This window comes from Lemur catta, chromosome 1, assembly GCF_020740605.2.
Source record: "Lemur catta isolate mLemCat1 chromosome 1, mLemCat1.pri, whole genome shotgun sequence".
Classification (NCBI taxonomy): domain Eukaryota; kingdom Metazoa; phylum Chordata; class Mammalia; order Primates; family Lemuridae; genus Lemur; species Lemur catta.
In genome coordinates this window covers 165,767,276-165,790,684 of record NC_059128.1, presented here as the reverse complement: position 1 = coordinate 165,790,684, position 23,409 = coordinate 165,767,276, and the positions used below count along the sequence as shown (strand labels likewise).

General features: G+C 39.4%; 1 protein-coding gene across 3 annotated transcripts in view; it reads right to left on the bottom strand.

Moving 5' to 3' along the window:
* Positions 1-20,782, bottom strand: part of ACP3 (acid phosphatase 3) — a 47,511-nt gene extending 26,729 nt beyond the window's left edge. The window contains exons 1-5 of one of the 3 annotated variants that reach the window (XM_045538743.1): positions 20,530-20,782; positions 8,498-8,593; positions 6,161-6,247; positions 5,545-5,697; positions 492-590 (exon numbers count right to left, since the gene is read on the bottom strand). In XM_045538743.1, the coding sequence (XP_045394699.1) occupies positions 492-590; positions 5,545-5,697; positions 6,161-6,247; positions 8,498-8,593; positions 20,530-20,649 (555 nt within the window). In that variant the 5' untranslated portion in view covers positions 20,650-20,782. The remainder of the gene's footprint in view (positions 1-491; positions 591-5,544; positions 5,698-6,160; positions 6,248-8,497; positions 8,594-20,529) is intronic. The other 2 variants (XM_045538733.1, XM_045538752.1) reach the window with 2 other exon arrangements.
* Between the last annotated feature and the right edge of the window lie 2,627 nt (positions 20,783-23,409).

Here is a 23,409-nt window from a genome sequence, read left to right as displayed (position 1 = left end):
ATATTTTCTGACTTTTGGACCATATGAATGTATTAATGAGGAAAAAAGATTATTTTTAAAAATGCAAAGCATTATATTTTCCTTTTGTATAGTCCTGAAAGGGTGTATTTCACAAAGAAACATGGAAACAAAAAAGAATATCCTTTGTATATGAAGTATAATAGTCTTATACTTATAGCTCCTCAGCTGTGATAAGGCAGGTGATTTTAGACTTGCATTTATTCTCATCCAGCCACTCACTTGCACCTGGTTCCTTTCGGGCCATAGGTACAGGATTAGAAATCAATCACAAACCAGCTTCTGTACTGGTTTGTGGCCCCCTGCACAGGGAAGGGGATCAGGGGATGACTTCCCTCATTAAACATTCTAACCCTTTGCTATAGCCAGCCACCAACAGACATATTCATCCCATACTTTTAAGAAGCTGAAGCTTCATCCTTTGTCTTGGCTCTCACACTCATGTAGACCACTAAATACTACTACTTTTTAACCTTATAAGGATGCAGCCTCTTCTGGAATTCCTCTGATTTCAAAGTCTCACTCTCAAGTTCTTGAAAACGAGGGCAGTTCCTGAAAGGCAGGTATAGCAACTGAGGACAAAAGAAAGATCATAAGAACTTTATTAGTCAGCAGAACTTTGCTTACTAAGTTGCAGCAATATTTTCAGCCTCATCAGGTCTAAAGCAACCTTAATAAAAGATTCAAATGTGTTTTGACCTTAATGGAAATTCTAAAATTGAAGGGAAAGAGACAAATATCCTTAGGTCTTAAGATAGCAGGATATGTACCCAGAACTGAAAGCCTTTATTTTTCTGTCATAAACTTGCCTAAACAGGACTGTGCTGTTGGTAAACATTCACACTTCTGGTTTTCCATGTGAATGATCACTGTTATCTTGCTTCCTCCCCAACCTCTTTCATTTCTAGCACTGGGTGCACGTTTGTGTGCACATGTGCAAACACACACACACACACACACACACACACACAAGGATGGAGAAATGAATTGGAGGTTCTGGAAAGAACCTTAAGAGATCAATTTAGTGTTCACTGACTTCAGTTATTGCAGATTTACAGATTTTTAAAAGGGTACATATTAAATATATAGAAAAATATTTTTTAAAAATCTCTATGAGGACAAAGTGATCATCCTAAAATGAGTTTAAATTTGACAATCTTTTGTAGTTTTAAATATAACCCACAGGTTGGTGACTCCCAAATCCATTCTGTTGTCCTCACTTTCCATCTGTGGGTAGTTCTGTATTTCTAGCTCTTGGTAGATACCACTAATTTGGATGATTCTCTTCTTCCTCAAATTTAACATGTACAAAGTTGAACTCAGTTTCTTCATTTTTAACCATTTCCTCTTTGTAATTCCTCTACTTTTGCCAATGGCAAAGTCTATAACCTGCTTCATAGACTAATCACTTTTGTTTGTCTACTTTTAAAATATATCCAAAAAGACCTATTTTCTTGGCTGGGTGTGGTGGCTCACGCCTATAATCCTAGCACTCTGGGAGGCCAAGGCGGGAGGATTGTTTGAGCTCAGGAGTTCGAGACCAGCCTGAGCAAGAGCGAGACCTCATCTCTACTAAAAAAATAGAAAGAAATTATCTGGACAACTAAAAATATATATTAAAAAAATCAGCCGGGCATGGTGGCGCATGCCTGTAGTGCCAGCTACTTGGGAGGCTGAGGCAGAAGGATTGCTTGAGCCCAGGAGTTTGAGGTTGCTGTGAGCTAGGCTCACAGAGTGAGATTCTGTCTCAAAAAATTAAAAAATAACAAACAAACAAACAAAAAAACCCCATTTTCTTTATCTTCAGTGTCCTCTCCCAATCCAAGCCACCACAACCTGCATTTCAACTACTGCAATATTATCTTATTTGGTCAACTGGCATCGATTCTTTCTGCCTTCACATCTCATTTTCCACGTAGCAGCTACACTGATCGTTTTTTACTATTTAAACACTAACCTTTTTTTAAAGCATCAATCATATCAAATCACTTGGTGGTTCATGACCTTCCCTGGCTTTCCATTTTATCTGGAATAAAATCCAGACTCACTACCATGACTTGCAGGAGTCTACATGAGTTGTTCCCCCAGCAATCTCGCTGCTCTACTTTCTTATTACTTGTCCTCAAGCTGCCCTCCAGCAACGCTGTGAGCCTTCTAACTGTCCCCTGCACATGTAGGCCTAGGATCTCTGCAAAACGTGTTCCTGCCTGCATCACTCCCTAGCTGATGCCACCCCAGCTCTCCTAGCCATCCTGCCCCAGCCACTATCGTATTAATAGTAACTTGTTTTATTTCCTCAAGGAACTTATCATCATCTGAAGTTATTTTATTTATTTACTTCTTTATCATCTATCTATTTCCTATGAAATATTAAACTCAATGAGAGCTAGGATCTTTTTGTTAACTGCTGTATTGTTAATGCCTAGAACAGGGTTTGGCATATAAGTAGCTACTCAGAAAACATTTATAAGTTGCTTCCTGTCTGTCATTTCTGATTCTGTGTCACCTGATCTTACCTTGATTTCCTTCCTCTAACATGTTTTACCATCTAATTTCAGGACTTTATTTCTTTTTACTTCAACAGTTATTCTCCAAGCCTCTAATGCCTTTTCCTTCAAAGCCACTGTCAGGCAAATAAATGCTTCAAAGCACCATAAGCACATGTGTGTAATATGGAAGAATGTATACAGGTTTCTTTTATGTCCATTGCTTTAAGTCTATATTTCCCTGAATGGCTTTCAAATTTTTATATAGGAGAAAAATGATATTGTTGAGCAAAAAAGAAGAGGACTGTTTATTAAAAAGCTTAGGTTTTTTTTTTTTTTTTTTTGAGACAGAGTGTCACTTTGTTGCCCTGGCTAGAGTGAGTGCCATGGTGTCAGCCTAGCTCACAGCAACCTCAAACTCCTGGGCTTAAGCGATCCTACTGCCTCAGCCTCTCCAGTAGCTGGGACTACAGGCATGGGCCACCATGCCCAGCTAATTTTTTAAATGTATATTTTTAGTTTTCCAGATAATTTCTTTCTATTTTTAGTAGAGATGGGGTCTTGCTCTTGCTCAGGCTGATCTCGAACTCCTGAGCTCAAGCTATCCACCTGCCTTGGCCTCCCAGAGTGCTAGGATTACAGGCGTGAGCCACCACGCCCGGCCAAAAGCTTAGGTTTTAATTAATTACTTAACCTTCCTGAACTTCAGTTTTCTCATCCACCAATTGTCAGGCTGAAAGTAAACAGAGTAACTGCCCAGATAACTGTCCAGAATTTTGCAGTGTACAATGTCTTTTCTGTTTCTTAACTGACAACTTTCACAAATGCCTAAGAAGAAGTTAGGTAAGTCCAGTTGTTCCCATTTTACAGAGAAGGAGACTGAGGTGTAGGGAGGTTACTCAGAGTCATATAACTGAAGTAGTAGTTGGCTGTCAGACCTAGGTTTTTCAATTTCAAATCCAGACCTTCTAAGATCACACTTCCTTTCTCTCAGCTCAAGATTTCTTCTGGCTACTAAATTTGGATTCTCTAATCTGTACCCAACATAGCTATTCAATTTATTTTCATTCTTGCTAAATATGAACTCTGGACACAGAATAACTAGGACTGTGCATATTCACTCAGTGCCATGGTTTTGTGCTGCCTTCTCCTCTCCTACCCCTCCCGTGAGGTCTGGTTCAAGTTCCCAGTCTCTCCACAAAGACTTGAGAGACTGCCCTGGGGCAGCTCCTGGTATGTCTCGTTCTCTGAATTCACCGGCACAGACAGCTTGCACTTGCAATCATTGCCCACCACCCTGTATTGTCTTCTACACGTTTCTCACATACTGATCTGCTTTCATCAAACAAATTATGAATTAGGGAAGAAATTTGGCCTCACATTTCGCCATAGCACTTAGCACAGCTAAGGGAATAACCTTGTGTTAACTGATTTTGTTAGATTTCTTAATTGATTTTAGAATTTTTTTCACCTCAGTGAGTAGGAAGCTGGAAGTCATAGGTAGATAATGTTGCTTTCTTCTCTCTCCATCTCCCTCACTCTCCCTGTTTCTCTCTTCCTCTTCTTATAGCACATGCATCTCTTTACTATTTAATTACTATCATTCAGGATCAGGGTTAAATAGCTACCTTGGTTTATATTTAGCTAAATGTGGTGCTAGTATCCAGTCTTTATCTCTGAAAAAGACTGTGGTAAAAGAGATTTTTTTTTTTATTTTTGGAAGAAAATATTTATAAACTCTTAAGACCACAGTCATAATATTTCACTGCTGATTCTGTGAAGGAAAGAAATATAAATAACTCATCCTGTCTTTTCAAGAAACATCGGAAAAGTGGTTGGAGTAGATTGACCTCCAGTGAAGTTGACAGAGCAGGGCAGTTTCTATTAAGCATTTGGGAAAAATCCTTAAGTCACTGGATGCAGCAATTAAGTCAAATTTCTAGGAGTACTGGCAGAACAAAGAGGATAGTAACCTACCCTAGAGATCACTGGGCAAAGGGCTGGGTCCAGCCAGGCTAAGCTTCAGCCATAAAGAGATGAGATGGTCATGCCTATGATGTGACTGCAGGGAAATTAGGAAAGGATTCTTTGTCTCAAACTATTTCATTCATATAGTCTTATGTTCCACACCTGGAAGATTAGAATTATTTATCAGGAAGCATGGCTTATGGAACTGGTTCTCAAACTTGGCTCCCACTGGAATAATCTAGAGCAATTATTTAAGAAATACTGATGCCTGGGTCCCACCCTCAAAGATTCTGATTTGTTATGGGGAGTGCCCTGGGCATCAAGGTTTTTTTTAAAAAAAACTCACCGGGTGATTCTAATATTCAGCTAAGTTTGAGGACCACTATTCTACAGGGAAGAAAATTGCTCTGGAATGAAATAGACCTAGTTTTAATCCTGGAGGTGAGGCTTGCCAGACATGTGGCTCTGGACCAATTTTCTTTGTCATTTCACCTCCCTGAGCACTTATTTCCCTCACTGTAAAAGGAAAACAATAATATTGTCCATTCAAGTTTGTTATGAAAGTTAAACATGATGACACATATAAAATTTTGGGCACCAATTATTCACTCAAATCTTTCTTTTTTCCTCTGGGATCTTTCATGAAGGGAGGAGTGTTTGGTAGGTATAGAGAACTTTGGATGTTCTGGGGAGGGAAAAAACCTGTGTGGGGCACCAAAAGCCTGGGTATTGAAGGCAGAGCACCGGGAGGGGTGTGTGTGTGTGTGTGTGTGTGTGTGTGTGTGTGTGTGTGTGTGTGTGTGAGTGTGTAAAATGGAGGGGGCCAACTGCCAAAAGTTGAAAGAGTGGCAAAACAAAGTGAATAGTAAAGATCCAAAGAAAAATTCGATTCCTACTCTCAGTTGCCTAGGACTTTCCATGTCCTATATTGTCCTCTGCACTTTGATTTAAGAAAGAATTAAAACTGTATAGCCCAAGGAATGTTCAGACTTCCAAATCCCCGAGTACTGAGCAGCCTGCCTTGCACCCTTCAGGCACATGTGGAATCTCCCAATTTTCCTAGTATACTGACCCGATCTTCAGGAAGAGAGACTGTGTGCACGGGGATGGGCTGCCAGAGCAGGTTGGGGTTCCAGATGCTGGTACCTTCTGGGGGAAACAGGGCTGCAAGGTTTGCCATGGCACTCATCAAGGTCCGGTCAACATCTGTGCTTCGAATATAAATCTAGAGCAGAAAAATCAAAACAGAAGTCAACGTAGAGGAAACATGAGGGTTTTTTTCCTGTGGAGCTGACAAGGTATTAGAGAAAGGGCAGGACACCCATATTAAAATATTAGCAAACATTGTCATCACATCATAACCATAATATCTGTTATGGAACAAGTAATATTATCAGCATGCCACAGTACAAAGCAACCTGGTAGGCCAACAATTGAATTGACAAATGAGACCAATTAAGTGGTGGCTCCTTGCCAAGATAAAGTATTTACATAGGTGCACATAACATTTTGAACATATATTCAGAATATTTTAGGAGCAAAATAATTGTATAAAGAGGAGTACATTTGTAAACAAGATCTCCGACTTGTATAAGTTCCTTTGAAAACAGGCAAAGCACTTTTACATATACATAATTATTTTAATTCTTTCAAGGATCAAGCTTCCCACTTTTGGCTCCCCAACTTGCCTGTTGGTGGTTATAGGACTCATTCAAGAATTTGCTGTATCTTTTTCTTATATACTCTCCAAGTTCATAATGCTGCTGTATGCCTAGCTACGGGAAAAAATAAAAGCAAAAGAAAGTAAGTTTTATGAATCGCATTATCATAGAAATTTGTCTCATATCAAATTTATATGGGTAAACGACAGTATGTTTTAATAGTTCCACAAAAACAACACATATTTAAATAAAAATGAGAAAAGAAAGCTGTAGTGTTTAATCATGGCTCCCCAAGGAAACTTATTCATCTTCATTAACACTTTAACATAGAGACTTGTACATAGTAAGTACTTAGTTGATAGTTGGTGCTCGAGCTGATTAAAGTAAATGGTTTATCTCTAGTGTAATGGGATCTTTTTTGGGGTTTTGTGGAATAAATTCATCCATATGATGAGGTTGGACTTTATGAATTTGAAGGTCCCTTTCAACCTGTGAGTGCAATGATTTATTATCTGCACAGTTTATTCATTCCTGATTTATAAAAAATTAGAGGCTGTTACTCAAAGTATGGTCTGTGGATCAGCAGTATTGGCATTACTTGAGAGCATGGTAGAAATAAAATTCTTGAGTCCCACTCTTTATCTACTGAACCAGAATTTTGAGGGGGTTGGTCCAGGGACCACACTTTGAGAACCACTGATCTAGCCAGCCATCACCTCATCATTATGCAGATTAGAAGTATGTGGCCAACTAGGAATCTGAGCTCTAGAATCTTGTTACTTCAAAAGTGGTCCATGTACCAATACCATTATCATCACCTGGGGTACATTAGACAGGTAGAATCTCAGGTCCCATATCAGATCTGCTGAATTAGAATCTGCATTTTATTTTATTTTATTTTATTTTATTTTATTTTTTTATTTCAGCTCATCATGGGGGTACATAAGTTCAGGTCATACAATCTGCATTTTAAAAAGATCCCCAAGTGATTCATTTGCACATGGTAGCTTGAGAAACACTGCTGTAGTAGAATCTGAAGTAGAATCTGAACCCAGATCCTGCAGTCTAGAAGAATCTTTTGGTCTTACTGAAAAAGGATAGCAATGGAACAGGAGTTTCTACAGAGCCGTAAATATTAAGCAAACTTCAATTTTTGTTACCCTTCTCTCATTCAAAGAGCCAGAAGATGGGTAGGCTATACTGGGAAGATCTCTGACCTGGAAACCAGAAGATGCTGGCCTCAAATATCCTTTCTGAGTTTTCTCCTCTATGAAACATAGTCAGGGCAGTCATTTTCATCCTTGGCTGCACAATAGAGTGAATTGATCAACTAAGGAGCTTCTAAAAATCCCGATGCCCTGGCCACATTCTAGACCAATTAAATAAGAACCTCCCAGGCAGAAATCTATCTATCTATCTATCTATCTATCTATCTATCTATCTATCTATCTATCCATTTGAGACAGCATCTCACTCTGTCATCCTGAGTAGAGTGCGGTGGCATTGTCATCACAGCTCACCACAACCTCAAACTCCTGGGCTCAAGCAATCCCCCTGCCTCAGCCTCCCGAGTAGCTGGGATTACAGGTGTGCAACAACACCTGCCTATTTTTTCTGTTTTTGGTAGAGACAGGGTCTCGCTCTTGCTCAGGCTGGCAGTCCTTCTGCCTTGGCCTCCCAGAGTGCTGGGATTACAGGTGTGAGACACCACGCCCAGCCAGACATCAATATTTTTAAACATCTCCAGGTAACTCTAATGTTTGGGCAAGATTAAGACACCTTAGTTTTGGAGATATTCAACTCTAAACATTCTGTGACATTATCTTCATGGATTTAGACAGTGCTTGGGTCAAGACAGAAGCAATGCACCTGGCCTTGTGGCTCCAAACAGAATAACCAGCCAATCTTACAAGTGCAGGAGGGTAGGGCCCTGGAACAGAGACTCAAGATGCCTTCACTCCCCAGTTCACCTTCTCTTTAGATGCTCTTTAAAAAATAGGACTCCCTGTGTTTAACTGACTACTTATAAGGAGGCTTGAATCTCAATATATCCAGCTGACAAGAAATCAAGTTCTGCTATCAGCAATTCCAGAGGAATCATGTTTCCCTAATGCTGGTGATTCAGCTTATTGATTACAAGACTTTTTTTACTTTTTTAAGTGAAGCCTGAGAAACTCAGAGGCTGCCATGTACATACCTCTTGGCTCTTTTCAGCATTTCTAAGCTCCTATATTCTTCTGTTGTCCATATACACCTCTCATGCTTAAGTAAAGCCAACAGGGTAAACATATCAAAACAGACAATTCTATACACATTTTCCCTTAAGATTCAAAAACAAACCTTTTAGGTGAAAACCCAACCAACCTGGGTGAGTTGGCCAAATCCTTGTGGCCATGAGGATTCCTTAATGGGGTCGTTAGGAAAGGTTTCAATGGGACTTCTGTCTCCATGCCGAAATACCTGAAAATAGATGTGAGACAGTAATGTTACAAACTTGACTTGGGTGTTTTGCTCATGCTCATTATAACAGATTTTCTTCTAAACCACCAGTTCTCAATCTTGGCTGCCCACTGGAATCACCCAGAGAGTTTAAAGAAATTCTGAGGATTGGGTCCCACCCCTAATGATTTGGGTTTAATTAGTCTGTGGTATGGCCAGGGCATCAGCATTTTAAAGTATCCCCAGATAAATCTCAAGTTAGGAACTGCTATTCTAAGCTCACTAATGCTTTTTCCATGTTTCAGGTAATGTAAGAATTCGAGATGATTAACCATTAAAAAGCAAGTGATACACACATGGAGATGGGTTTATGTATCAGCACAGGAAGAAGCATAATACTTACAATATCACTTTATTGCAGACAAACTCTGATGAGAAGTATTACTCCCTTGATTATGATTATAGTGATAATGGTGTCAAAATTTTCATGTATAATAAAAACTAATGGCTTTCAAATGCCATGTACAATTTGTGACAATTTTGAGCTAATGATTTACTAGGCTTTAGGAGGTTAGGGGTAAAGGAATTGCAGGTGGGGAGATTAGAAAAGCTAATTCTCAATACTTTAATAACATACTTTTGGATTTGTATGCATGCCATGCTATTTTGATTGCACTTTCCCGTTGGGGAGAGTAGCCTGGACTTTTGAAATCTTGGTACTTTGATTCTAATATGCTTTCTGAGTAGGATACCAAGCCAAACACAAAGCTATTTTATAATCAAAAGATAAGAAAACACTCAAGAAGTACAAGATGAAGTCTACACTGATGTGAGCAAATATTTTTAATATAGAAGAGGACTGCATAACACCTTGCTTTATCTGTCACTTACACTACCTAAGATGTTCCATTGAAAAGTAAGCCAAGAGCCTGATCTTTTGAAATCTTATAAAATAGTTCAGTAGACACTGAATAAGGAATAGTCTCAAACTTTAGTCATCTTTGAGAAGGAATTCCAGGGAAGTGGGGGATGCTTGTAAGACCCAGGCTGTATCTCTGATATCTGAAAAAACCTGATCTTTGGCCCCCTAATCAAATGAGAAATTAAAACCTCAATAGAACAGGCTACAGCAAACAGGGACAATGGCACAATGGGTCTTAAGAAATTTTGGTCAGATAGGAATTACTGTCATGAATGGTTCCCTTGTGGCAGGAAGAACAGCTGCGTATTCCCTTGTGAGCACCTACGGTTACCAGTCTCCAGGGGTGAGTTGGTCATGATCAGAAATGATCAAGGCTAACTAATCATCAGTGAGGCTCTCTTTCCACAATTGAAATACATTTTAGATTTTTTAGCTTCCAGGTAATTGTGCAAAATACTTTCCCAGATCTGAGTAATTGTTATAAGGTTTCAATAAATTATTAATATAACCCCCACATTATTTAGTTTCTACAGTTTCTCAACTTTAGTACTGTTGACATTTGGGGCTAGATAATTCTTTGTTGTGGGGGCTATACTGTGCATTGTGAAATGTCTAGCAGCATCCCCCATTTGTGACAACCGAAAAGGCCAAATGTCCCTTGGGGACCAAAATCACCCCAATTTAAGAGCTACTAAGTTAGCCGAAGAGAAATCAGATGAGAGACATTGTAGTAAAATAGTTTACAATGCTTCCTACCAGCCTATAACCCCTCAACATTTTTTGAACACTTGCTTTGTCCTGGAAACTGTGCTAAGAACTTCTCATACATTTAATCCTGTCATCAATTCTACAAAGCAGTTACTATCATTATTTCCATCTCACAATGGAGGAAACTGACCTTAGTGATCTGCCCCAGCTCACATAACATGTAAGTGGTAGAGGTGAGATTCATGCAATTCAAACACAGGCTGTGTGTCTCTGATACCAGCATTCTTAGTCACCTGTAAGAGGTTCAGTTTCTATGTTCACACTCTTTAGGGTCCCACCAGCTAAATCTGGATGATCTGGGGATCTAGAGCTTCTTTATAAACTCTGCTCAATTTACTCTTTTCCTCTAAGATCAGAAAGGATGTGTGTGTGTGTTTTGCATCAGAAGACACCAAACCTTGGTACAGAAACAATCGCTAAGGCACCGTGAACTATGTACATTATTTAAAAAATAAAACTGAGATGATGCAACTAAATGACAGAATGGCCTGGGGGAGAAAAACAAGCATGGTAACCTTAGTGGAGTGTGTCTTCAAGCGCAGAGCACTGCAACCTAATCATGAGGCTTGGGCAAGCTTTCTCACTCTGACCTATAGTTCCGAAATAATTGTATTCCCCTAGATTCAGCGGGTTTTAAGTATAGTGGCTCAAACTTGCTGTGATCTCTTTGGAAGGAATGTCCTACAGAAGCACTTAAACCAATCCCCACCTCTGGGGCCAGAAATCAAAGTGTATGTGTGCACACATATGTGTACCCCCAAATGCACAGATGCTATTCCTGGAGCTTCTGGGGTTTTGAAATTCAGGTGGAGCCCTTGCGCTGTGCCTAGGTGTTCTTTTAAGTCTGTGGTGGGGCAATCTTCTTAACTGCTGCTCTACCAAATTTATTACCTCTGCTCTTAGTCCAGCAATCATACTCTATAAAGTCCTTTAGAACCCCCAAAATACAATTATCAGCAGTTTGTGTTATTTGCAGTACTAGTGGTAATTGCAATAGGAAGACATCCAAGATGATAACTATCTCTCATATTTGTACAACCCTTTACAGTTGGTGAAATCCTTCCCCTGCTATCTCTTTCAATTTTTACATCCCCCATGAGGTCAAGCTGGCACACCTGCACTGAGCAAGTAAGGAAACTGAGGCTCAGAGATTGAGTAAGCTGTCCTGAGCTCCTAAGTTTCATGATTGTTAGCCCATGACTTTTCCTCCCACACTACGATCATTTCACCCTTTTAAATCACAGGAAACTTTCTTTTAAAGAGCTGTGGTTTGGTCCTCCCATGAACGACCCTGCTCCATGGAGGCTGCTAAACAGATCTGGCACGTGTCTAAGGGCGTGGAGACCCTGGTGAGTACAATCGAGGATGTGTCCCTCTCTCCATGCGGCAGTCACCTGCTCTTTTAGAAAATGCCAATCAGATATAGTAGTAAAACTCAATGGAAACCAAGCAGGTGGGAGTGGGGAGGAGGAGATGGGTTCATACCTGATTCATACCTAATGGGTACAATGCACACAACCTTGGTGATGGGCACACATATAACTTTGACTCAAACTGCACAAAAGCAAATCATGTAACCAAAACGTTTGTACTTCCTGTAATATTTTGAAATAAATAAAGGAAAATGCCAATCAGAAGATGTCACTTGATTGCTTAGAACTCTCTAATGTCCTCATTGTATTATTAAACATTCGCTTAAAGATATGCAAAAGTAGAGATTTTTAAAATGAGCCCCTGTGAGTCTGCCACTGGCTCCAATGGTTGTCAACTTGTATGTGGCCAGTCTTATTTCCTTATACCCTCATCATTCTTAGACATTACATCATGATCCATTGCTCTTTGCATAAAATTCAAAGGCTTTACAAGGGCCCACAGGACCCTACCTGACCTGGCCCCTGCCACCTCGATGTCCTTACCTTACAGTCTTGCTAAACATGCTCAGCCACAGGGGCCCTCCTGCTGTTCCAGCCAATATGTTAAGTTTGTTCGAGCTTTGGGCCTTTGCCCTTGATGTTCTGTCTGCTTTGAATGTCCTACTTCTGGCACACACACTTACTAATTTCAGGTCTGTCCTGAAAAATGGGACCTCTGCAGAGAGGCCTCCCTTGACCATCATTATAACGCCTGTTCAATCTCTGTTGTCTAATGTCTATACTACCCAAAGTGATCTATAGATTCAATGCAATCCCTATTAAATTACCAACATCATTTTTCACAGACATAGAAAAAATAATTATACACTTTGTATGGAATCAGAGAAGACCCTGTATAGCAAAAGCAATTTTAAGCAATAAAAACAAAATGGGAGGTATTAATTTGCCAGCCTTCAAACTATACTACAAGGCTGTGGTTCTTAAAACTGCTTGGTATTGGCACAAGTGCAGGGACACAGACCAGTGGAACAGAACAGAAAATCCAAATATAAAACCATCCTCATATAGCCATCTAATCTTTGACAAAGCAGACAAAAACATACTCTGGGGACAAGAATCCTTATTCAATAAATGGTGCTGGGAAAACTGGATAGCCACATGTAGAAGACTGAAACAGAACCCACAACTTTCACCTCTCACAAAAATCAAATCACAGTGGATAACAGACTTAAACCTTAGGTGTGAAACAATTAGAATTCTAGAAGAGAATGTAGGAAAGACTCTTACAGACATGGGCCTAGGCAAAGAATTTTAGTTTTATTTGTAGTAAATATTCCTGACATTTTCTGTTTTTTATTTTTTTACTAAATTTTAAAAAATCTGGCTCTCGTCCCCATGTACTCCTCGAAAGCAGAATCCTTGCTGTCATGAGCACTGCTATTACCCCCAAACAGTGTCTGGAACATAGTGATACACACAAAAAGGACTGTTTGGATGAATGAATGAATCTTGCACTGGGTCTAGTTCCTCCAGGTATATTATGGCTTTGTTTCCAATCTTCTCACTTCACAAGGGCTTTTGATTTTCATCCTTATTTATTAGCAAGGTGTGGTGTGTGTGCTTCTTTTCCCCTCTTTTTTCCTTCCCTCATCTTTCCTTTCTGTCTTGGCCCATTTTCTGTTGCTATAGTGGAATCCCTGAGACTGGATAACTTAATAAAGCAAAGAGGTTTATTTAGCTCATGATTCTAAAGGTTGGCAGGTCCAAGATCAGGCAGCCACGTCTGGTCAGCTTCTGGTGAGGCCCTTGTGCTGTGTCATAACATGGCCGAAGGCATCACAGGGCCTGGGGGCACACTGAGAGCCAAACTGGCTTTATAACAGACTGACTCTGTGATAACTAATCTGCTCCCATGTTAACCCATTAATCTATTAATCTATGAACAGATTAATCTATTCATGAGGGCTGAGCCCTCATGAGTCAATCACCTCTTAAAAGCCCCACCTCCTAACACTGTTATGCTGGGGATTGTTTCCACACGTGTTTCGGAGGGGTCAGACATTCAAATCGTAGTATCTTCTATCCCTCCATTTGTGCCTTTGCTTCTAGAACAGTGACTCTGCTCCGGGGATAGATTGGAGTCTCACAAGCCATCATGTTCTCCTTTCAGGTTTGGAACTCAAAACACATCATAAAACTTTGGGGTGATTCTGGAAATCCTGAGAGAGACCTTCCCTTTTGACATTAAACTCCTCTCTCTATTTTATTAGGGTGCACTTTAAGTTATAAAAATCTCTTGATGCACAAGGATTGCCATAAGTAGAGAATTTTCTTCTTTTAAAAATTGAGAAATAAATCCAGTGGTAAAGAGGATTAAAAAGTAAAAGAGTTTGGGCAGAAATACATGAGTCATGTAAATGAGCGCCATTTCCAAAGTAAGAAAATAGGCCGACTGACTATGAAAGAAATCATGGGAAAATATGTCCTGCATTGTCCATGAAGAAATCAGGACAAGACTAACAAGACTTTGATGCAGGGCCCAGGAAGAATGCAGGAGGCTGCAGGAAAGGGAAGTGATGAAAACGGGGTGTTATACTGCGTAGAAGCTATTATGATAGATACATCAGAAAAGGTCTGGGTTTCCAGTTGGTTAGACCTGGGTTCAAATTCCTGCACTGTCAATGACTAGATTGGTGACCATGGGAAAAAGATTTAAATTAAGTCTGGATGCCTCAATTTCCTTCTCTGTAAGACAAGAAAATCATTATTTACTATGCAGGGACATGATGAGAATGTAATGTATAATATAGGTAAAGCCATCGATATAGCACTGAGCACACAGGATGCATTCAATATATGTGATTTATTATTACAGTTCTATAATTTTTGTTGTTGTTAATATGTTATTCAGACATTTAGCTTAGCTACCAATAGTTTGCAGCAGAGAGGGCAAATGAGCACTACCTGTTAAGCAAAGGGAAATGGAGACCTTTCCTTCAAGAAACACATCTACTGATTTCTAATCATCTCTCCTGTACATTTATTCCCCTGAGAGGACTAATATTTCTTTGGATTTAGGGTGCTTTGAAAGCTTCAAGAGCCTATGGGTTTACCTGGTTGGCTGAAATGTCTCTAGCCAAATAAAATTTCCCTGATCAATTCACCACCCCGACAGGTTGTAAAATGCATTGGCATAAAACTGGGGAGAAGCTCAGGGAAACAAACTGCCCTGACCTCCTACTTGGCTCAGCACTAACACTCAGTGCATGGTGGTCTCCCCAGCAAATGTCTTTGAGAAACCTGAAGGTCTCCATAGACAGCGTTGCTGCTCCTTGGCTCTGCCTTGCAGCAGGGAAGAGAGATTGTATGTAAGGCTGTTTGCAAACTGAGACAGGAGACTTGGGTTTTGTTCTCCAGTGGAGAGTTTTGTACATCTTTTGAAAAACCAACCCAGAAATTCTATATATGCCATCAGAACAGTTACCTCTTGAGTCCCCAGTACCCAGTACACGAAATATAAGTTTCAGCTCCTTTTTTTATTACTCTTACATAATGCCAAGATAATATTATAAGTCTTATGGGTAATTTGGGGGATTTGAAATACAAAAACAAAGAGCCTGGCATCTGGTGGATGCTCACAATCTGATAGGTACAATTGTAATTTTTATCTAAATAGAAGCAAAAAAAATAAAAAAAGGTTTCCAGGTCTTTAGAAGTTCATGACTGCATTCAAAGATAATTAAACATGAACAATGAAGATGAAGGCACATAACAGGGTAGTAGTCAATAGTCCATTCCAGTCAAAAGTTATGAAGGAAAGGACCAGTAAATTATTTGGATTAGTAAGTCAATGAGTAAAATCTTTTTAACTTTTGGAATCACATTTTGAATATATATTTCTCCAGTTATTATTGGGCCAGCGGCCCAATGCTGGGAGGAAAACTGATCAAACTTAAAAGAAAAGAGGCATGTAAATAGTTCATCCTTTTAGTTCATCCTTTTGAGGATAAAGAGAACAAATGGAAAAAAACCTGACATTTTAATTAACTGGTTATATGAACATTATAAAACATACACATGGGTAGTTGTGCTAGTATATGTATATTAATAATAGCTATGATATTTTAGGCATTTCCCAGATAGGCTTATAAGCACTTTTTAAATATTAACTAAAGCCTCATAACAACTCTATGAGGTACTATTATGCCCATTTTACTGATGATGAAGCTGAGGCATAGCCTGGTTAAATTACTCATTCAAAATCACACAACTGGTAACAGGTTCAGCTGGCATTTAAACCCAGATGGTCTGATTCTTTTTTTTTTTTTTTACCATAAGCTCAAGCAAGTGTTATGGTCTGATTCTTGAGCCTGCAGTCTTAACCACTGTGATATATTGTATTGTGTAGTACAGAATATCATCACTTTCCTTTTTAAGAATTTCAAATGTTTGATGCCGTTTACGTATCCTATCTCCATCATTGTCTTTCCAGTAACCCAATTAGAAAACTCAGGGTCATTTTGGTTTCTTTCTCTTCTTTAATACGTTCAACCTACAGGGATTCTGCCTTCACAATAGTTTTTCTAATTATCCTTTCTTTCCAATGCTACTGCTTTCTGAGCCAACGCAGGTCTTCCTTATGCTTTGCCTGGACTGTGGTAGTAGCCCCTCTCTGTATTCCCCCCAGCTTCTCCCCTCCTTGAGCCATACTTGACACACAGAAATATGTCTCCCCCAAGAGAAAATAAGTTAGAATTCGCAGGTGGGGAAAACTTAAGTACCAAGAAGCTAAGTAGTTAGTCTAAGGGTCCAGGGGAGATGATAACTATCTAATATCTCTGTTCTCCTTTATTTTCTTCAAATTACCACATGTGAACTATTAAATTTATAAGCTCAAGAATAATGAAAGATTATCTAGAATCTTGAGGACATTATGCTAAGTAAAACAAGCCAGTCACAAAACGACAAATGCTATATGATTCCACTTACATGAGCGACCTAGCAGAGTCAAACTCATCAAGACAGAAAGTAGAATTCTCGTTGCCAGGGATGAGAAGGAGAGGAAATGGGGAACGATTGTTTAATGGGTATGGAGTTTTGGTTTTGCAAGATGAAACTAGTTCTACAAATGGATAGTGGTAATGATAACACAACAATGTAAATGCACTTAATGCCGTTGAACTGTACACTTAAAAATGGCTAAGATGGTAAATTTTATGTTATATGTATTTTACCACAGTTTAAAAGAAGAGAATAATTAAGGATCATCTAGATTTTATCCAAAAAGTTGGACTGCTTCTGTTTAACACTGATGACTCCCAGCGTTTGTATCATGGTTTACACTTTCATATGTGTATCACATCATTTTATCTTAAAGACAACTCCATGAAGCAGGAAGCATAATTATGATCATTATCCCCACCTTTTGGGGCACTTGAAACTCAGCTGGATTAAATGACGTGTCCATGGCCCAAACCTGGTCAATGGTGCTGAAACTTGAATTAATAGAAGTTTCAATGCTTTTCTAGGAGTGGCCTTCAACTTCTAGCAAATAGCTTTAGAAAATTAATAACAGGATTGGCCTGCCAGCCCGAGGAGTGGGAGCAGGAAAAACCTGAAGACCTGCTGTCCCTGGAAATGTGTCCTGACTGCATCATTTGAATTTTCCCAAACAGAATATACAAGTTACCCATCCCAGTGTATAGATTATGTGCTTAGGATTTGGAGGCTATTTCCATCAAGAATATCCTAAGACTTGGGTAAGAATTCTGCTTGAATAATGTCAACCATCAAGAGGGAGAAGAGCATATACCTGGTGACTCATCATCCCTTTCTTGGTACAGCACCAGTGGAATGAGATGAAATTTTTCTCTTAGATCACCTGAGCTTGTGGTTTTTCCCCGGTTTAGAGAAGAGAGAGTGCTTTAAAATGGCAGTTCCCTATTTCTGGATGTAATAATAGGATGCATGACATTACTTGAAAAAAGTCCAGTAGGTGTGTGGTGGAAATGAATGGGCATATAGATGAAACAAGATTGGTCACGAGTGTAACAGTTTTTGAAGCTGGTTTATAGGTACACCTAGATTCACCATACTTACTATTCTCTCTATGTGAAGTTAAAAATAGCAATTCTCTAAGTGTTTTCTGGAGACACTGGAAAAAAAAGGGGAGGTGGATGCTGTAATCAAAGTTTTGGAAACACAATTTATTAGATGCATTCCTTGAAAGACACAGTACATATTAGCATATTAAAGACTTTAAGGTATCTTTAATATTAAAGAGATCTTTATTTTTGGTAAACGCAGTTTAACCCAGTTCTATTCCCAAAGCTGACTTGATTACTGAAACCCAACGCAACACCTGTTAAAGACTTGAAAAACTAGTACTCCATGGGACACTTGGTTAATCTGTTTTAAAAGATCATGTTGTGACTCTATCTATGGGAGAAAACAAGGACCAAGGACAATTTCCTGCTATTTCTGCCAAAAACAGGCTTACAGAATCGGGGAAGATTTATTTTTCTTGGATGACAGAGGAAAAGTACAGAAACCGCCTGCTGATTCTGAGTCAAGCTATTAATAGCAAACCTTACAGGGGGACCTCAGACCAGCTCCACGTGCTGGATTATACACACACACACACACACACACACACACACACACGCGCGCACACACATGGGACAGACTTTGTCTAGTGATTAAGGGAGTGGTCTCTGGGGTCAGACATCCTGGGTTCAAATCCTGTCTCCATCATTCCAGCTGTGTGACCATAGGCAAGTTGCATAACCTCTTTGTGCTTCAATTTCTTTATCTATAAAATAGGATTCATAAGTTTACAAAACTTTATAGAATGGTTGCCAGATTTGGCAAATAGAAATTCAGGATGCCCAAATACTCCACGGAACATACTTATACTAAAAAATTATTTCCTGTTTATCTGAAATTCAAATTCAAATGGTCTTCCTGTGTTTTACCTAGCAACCCTACTTTACAGGGTTACCAAAAGGATTATGTGACATAATTCATATTAAAGTCTCAGAACAGTGCCTTGTATACAGTAAGCACTCAATTAATGGTTATTATCATTAATATTACTACTTTAATTAGGGGCACTTTTCTTTTATTCTGGTTTTCCTAATAATTTTCTAAGGATTTTCCTGAGTATATAATTTAATCTTTATAACCAAATATTCTCTTTAATCAATAAAAAGAAGAAAGTGATATCTTCTGGCTTAGATAGAATCTAAGTCTTAGATAGAAGTTGTTTTGTAAGGGCCAGGAAAAATATATTCAGTTGCCCTTCATCTACCATTAATGGAAGAAAGCCACGGTAGGAAAAATAGTTAACACTGGCTTTGTACAATATTTGTTAATTTTTTCGCTCTAAGAGAGCTACCTTTGTACTTTGGTTTTCCATAGGGAAGAATTAACTTGAAGCTCCTGAATATATGTTAACCAAAAGTGGAGAGAGGGAAGGAAACCCACAACAATTTGGTAGTCAAGGGAAGTTAGCCTGGGCTGTGGATAAAACATGGAGGAGAGAATCCACCATGTGCAGTTAACTTGGAGTTCATTGTAATATCTCAGAGAGGATTGCCACTCTACCAGCTTGTCTCACGTTGACAGGATGACAAGAATGGCAGATGAGGTATAATTTCTGCAGTCCCTACGCTTGTTTAATGCACATCTTGGCAAGAAAACTATGAATATAAATAAAAGTCTAGCTCCCATAAGTTTCCCTATAGAGAGTACACAGTGTTAAACTGTTTTTCTAACACAGGAGTCTGACAGCTAGTGAATTGTTTGTAAATAAATTGATAGTATGTTTCCTGGTTTTCTATCATTGTTAACTCACCATCTAATAAAGATTTACTGGACTAAGAATCATGCTTTACATAAGCATAGGGTTATTAGATTTTCTGTTAAGAGTTCTGAATACTCCGTGCTTAGAAAATAGGAACTTTATGTTTGGTTTTTAAGTTAAAGGTCACCTTGCTCCAAATTATAAAAATAATTTTTGAGTATACCAACAGAAAGAAAATTTACTTGTCAACCCACTTTCACTATATCAAATAAAAAAAATGTAGGGAAGAGAAAGAGTGAGAGAGCCTGTGAAAGACAAGGAGAGGCTTGGAGGCAGAGAGTGAAACAACAACGGCAAAAAAGATACGGAGACAGAAAATCAGACTCCTTTGTATAGTGGTAAATCCCTTTCACTTTGCAAACCCTCTTTCCATCTATTTTTATATAATACAAACACTATATTTTCTTTCCTGACATCATGTATTAGCCATTCTCCCCTGCCTTTTTTCATAACTTGTCACACACACCATGGGTAGGGAAAAACATGCTTTTAATGGTCAACTAAATCTATACATCAGGAAGTCATCCTAAAACTGAGTTTAGATTTACTTTTATACTTCAAAAGCTATTTACAAATATTTGTTCCAGTTTCCTGATAAACAAAAGGAGAAGGGACTACTTCAGAAAATGATCATTTTCTTGATTTGCAAACAAGTAATCATTAAATTGAAGGAAGCCAGTTCAGCTCTTGGTACATAAACAGCGCCAGCTGCAGCTTCTCCTGGACTCACGGGGCTTTCAAAAGGAATCTGAATTCAAGGCAGTTGTAAAGTAAGTAAATATATAACATTGGCAAAGGCAAAGGCAAAAAAAAAAAAAAAGACCCAGAAAATAAAAACCACCTTTTTGTTAGGACATGTTAGGTCTTCATTTAGAGGAACTTGTGAAACTTGATTATTCACTTTCTGAGTATGAACAGAGCCTGGTCTCTGGGAGACAATACAAAGGTGAAATGAAATGGAACACTTGGCTTTTCAGATCTTGCCGGTAACACAGTTTTAAGGGAAAAGCAACGAGAAAAGTCTACTTACCAATGTGACAAACTTCAACTCCTTGGCTAGCACACCGTGGTCTAGACAGAAGAGAAGCAGAAGCAAGAAACCGAGGAGAAGGCTGGCTGCCCTGGCCACGGGGAGGGGTGCGGCGTTCATGCTGGGGAGAGCTGTTTCTGGCAGAAGTACCGCTTCCACTTCAAAAGCCTTTGGAGGGGAAGCTATTTAATCAAAGGATTGAAAGAGAAGGAGGAGCCACCCTCATAAATAGTAAAATTTCCAAGAAGTTTGGGGCGGGGCATGGCATGTAATAATTTATAGTTTTTGAGCTGAGAATTAGAGATCACAGTCTCCTGGATTTAAGTTAGGACACTGAGGTCCAGAAAGGGGAACACTGTTGCTCAAGGTCAGAGAGCATGTTAGTATACCTTCTTTTCTTGTTTTCAGTTTGCCTTGATCTTTTCTTTAGGTGGGATATGATACAACGCTGGCTTTGTGGCTGTCACTTGGGAAAGGGATCTACCCTGACCTTTAGAAATGTTAGGCCAGTGATTTTTAATTTTTTGGAAGTCCAGAATTGTAAGAGGAGAAATCTGGAAGGAACTGCAGGTTATTGATATGTGTTTTGGGCCTATTCCCTTGCCAAATATGGCTATTTTTTCCAAAACTCTGATGTAGCCTATAGAGGTGTTTTTAAATTGAAGAAAAGTAAGAGCAAGTTTATCTTGAAAATTTTTAGTTATACTTTAAGACATTTGGGGATCACTTGTGGCATCTCAAAATTAGAATTGGAAGTCCCTTTCCAAACTTGACACAGGTTTTTTTTTTTTTTTAAATAACCCCAAGCCAAACATACCTACAACTCTGTATTGTCAGTTATCACCTCTGGCTGTAAGCCTTACATTCTGGGTGACCCACACCCTGGCCTCTCTCCAGCCATGATCTCACTGGGGACGCTACAAAAGAAGATGATCCTGACTGATAGAACTTAGCTTTCTATTCTCCCCAGCCTGTCAGTTCCATCATAGGCTAAAATAATACAGACTCTAGGTGCACACTGAGATTTTATAGGATTTGTGGGCAGAGCTGCTTGTTGTGATGCTTCCATCCCAATGGCAGAGGGAGAACAATGGTTTTCTCACGGCCTGCTCTTGGGTATATTGCACTTACCTGTGACAGGATGGTTGTGTTGCCACGAAATCATAGGATGCCCTGGAATGTAGTATGTGGGAGAGCTATTGCTACTTCTGGTATGAGGAAATATGAGCAAAGAATGCATGTGTGGATAAGATTAGATGTTTAAGGGGACTTGTGACCTTCTCTTTGTCATCATATTCCTCATCTGCTAATCCCCACTGTCATTTTTTCTCTGAGGCAGGGTCTTGCTCTGTTGCCTGGGCTACAGTATAGTAGTATCATCATAGCTCACTGCAACCTCAAGCTCCTGGGCTTGAGAAATCCTCCTGCCTCAGCCTCCCGAGTAGCTGGAACTACAGTGTGTGCCACTATGCCCAGCTAATTTTTCAATTTTTTGTAGAGATAGAGTCTCACTTTTGCTCAGGCTGGTCTGAGCTCCAGCAATCTTCCCACCTCAGCCTCCCAAAGTGCTAGGATTACAGGCATGACCCACTGTGCCCGGCTCCCACTGTCATTTTTAACGGGTAAGATTTTGAGGAGATGGGTGCAAGTAAAAGGGAATGAAGATTGAGAGTTTGTCCAGTCTAGGGCAGACATGAAATTGCCACACTAATCCCTGCTGTATGCACCAGGCAATCTGAGAAAGGAAGCTCCAGCACCTACTTACTGTTCACAGGATTAGTTCTAAACCACCTTCCTTAAATTATGCCAGATGCCTGATTCTGTTGCCTGTCTTAATTTCTCGGTTATCAGCCTGGCTCCTTGTTTTCCTATCTCCTTCTTTGTCTCACCCTTGGATTGGTGCCTGGAACTATTTTAACTATAGCCTGAGCCCTTCCTGATAATGACCTACCTATGCCACGTCACACTGTTGCATAAACCCTCTTGCTAAACCAGACCTTACTTTCTCTGTGGTACCTAATCTGGGCTCCCTTTAGCTCCTTTTAGCCCAAGTAAGAACAACAACAGTTTTCTTTGAGAGAGAACCAGAAAAAGCCTGCTTGAATTGAATATATGTCAATTCAAACTTAATTCAAGTTGAATTCTGTGGATGGTTTATACTTCTATCTCAGTCATCATCCTAACTTCTACTTTGGTCACCAAGTTATAAGGGGACGAGAAGCATTCAAGATCATAAATGTAAAGTCTTGAAAAATCTGAATGCCATGAAATTGAGTCTAGAAGATATTCAACTCAGATGAAACTCACTTTGGAATCTTCTGTGGCCCCCTGAACCTTGAACTCATAAGGCCTTTGCAAAGACTTAAGGGTCATCTGGGATAAATAAATGGATATAGAAACATTTATTTATCCCAGATGATCCCTGAGACTTGAAAATGTGAGTCTTGAAAAAATATTAGTATGTCTTTATATAAGAGTGAAGGGTATCAATAATTTTCCTTGATGAGTAGAATTTACTGACCGAATCACCTATGTTCTGTTATAATACTTCATGTGTTCAACCTCTAAATAATAGTGTTAGAAAGTTCCATAAATGGAGTGAATTGGGTGTTTTGGAAAGCAGACTCCCAGATAGAGATTTGCATGTAGGAAGTTTATTAGGAATCAATACCAGGAAGGGAAAGAGAAATAAGCAGCGTTGGGCAGAGGGAAAAGTAACACAGCTGTAATGCTAATGCAATATTGACGGAGGTCTCAGCTGACCCTGCTAGGAGTTCTGAAGATGGGATGCCCTTTCAGAGTTGACTTGAATTGGGGTGAGGGAGCCAGGCCTTTTTATCCTGGCAGTAGGCAGTCATTAGATACAGTCTGCCCTGGTAG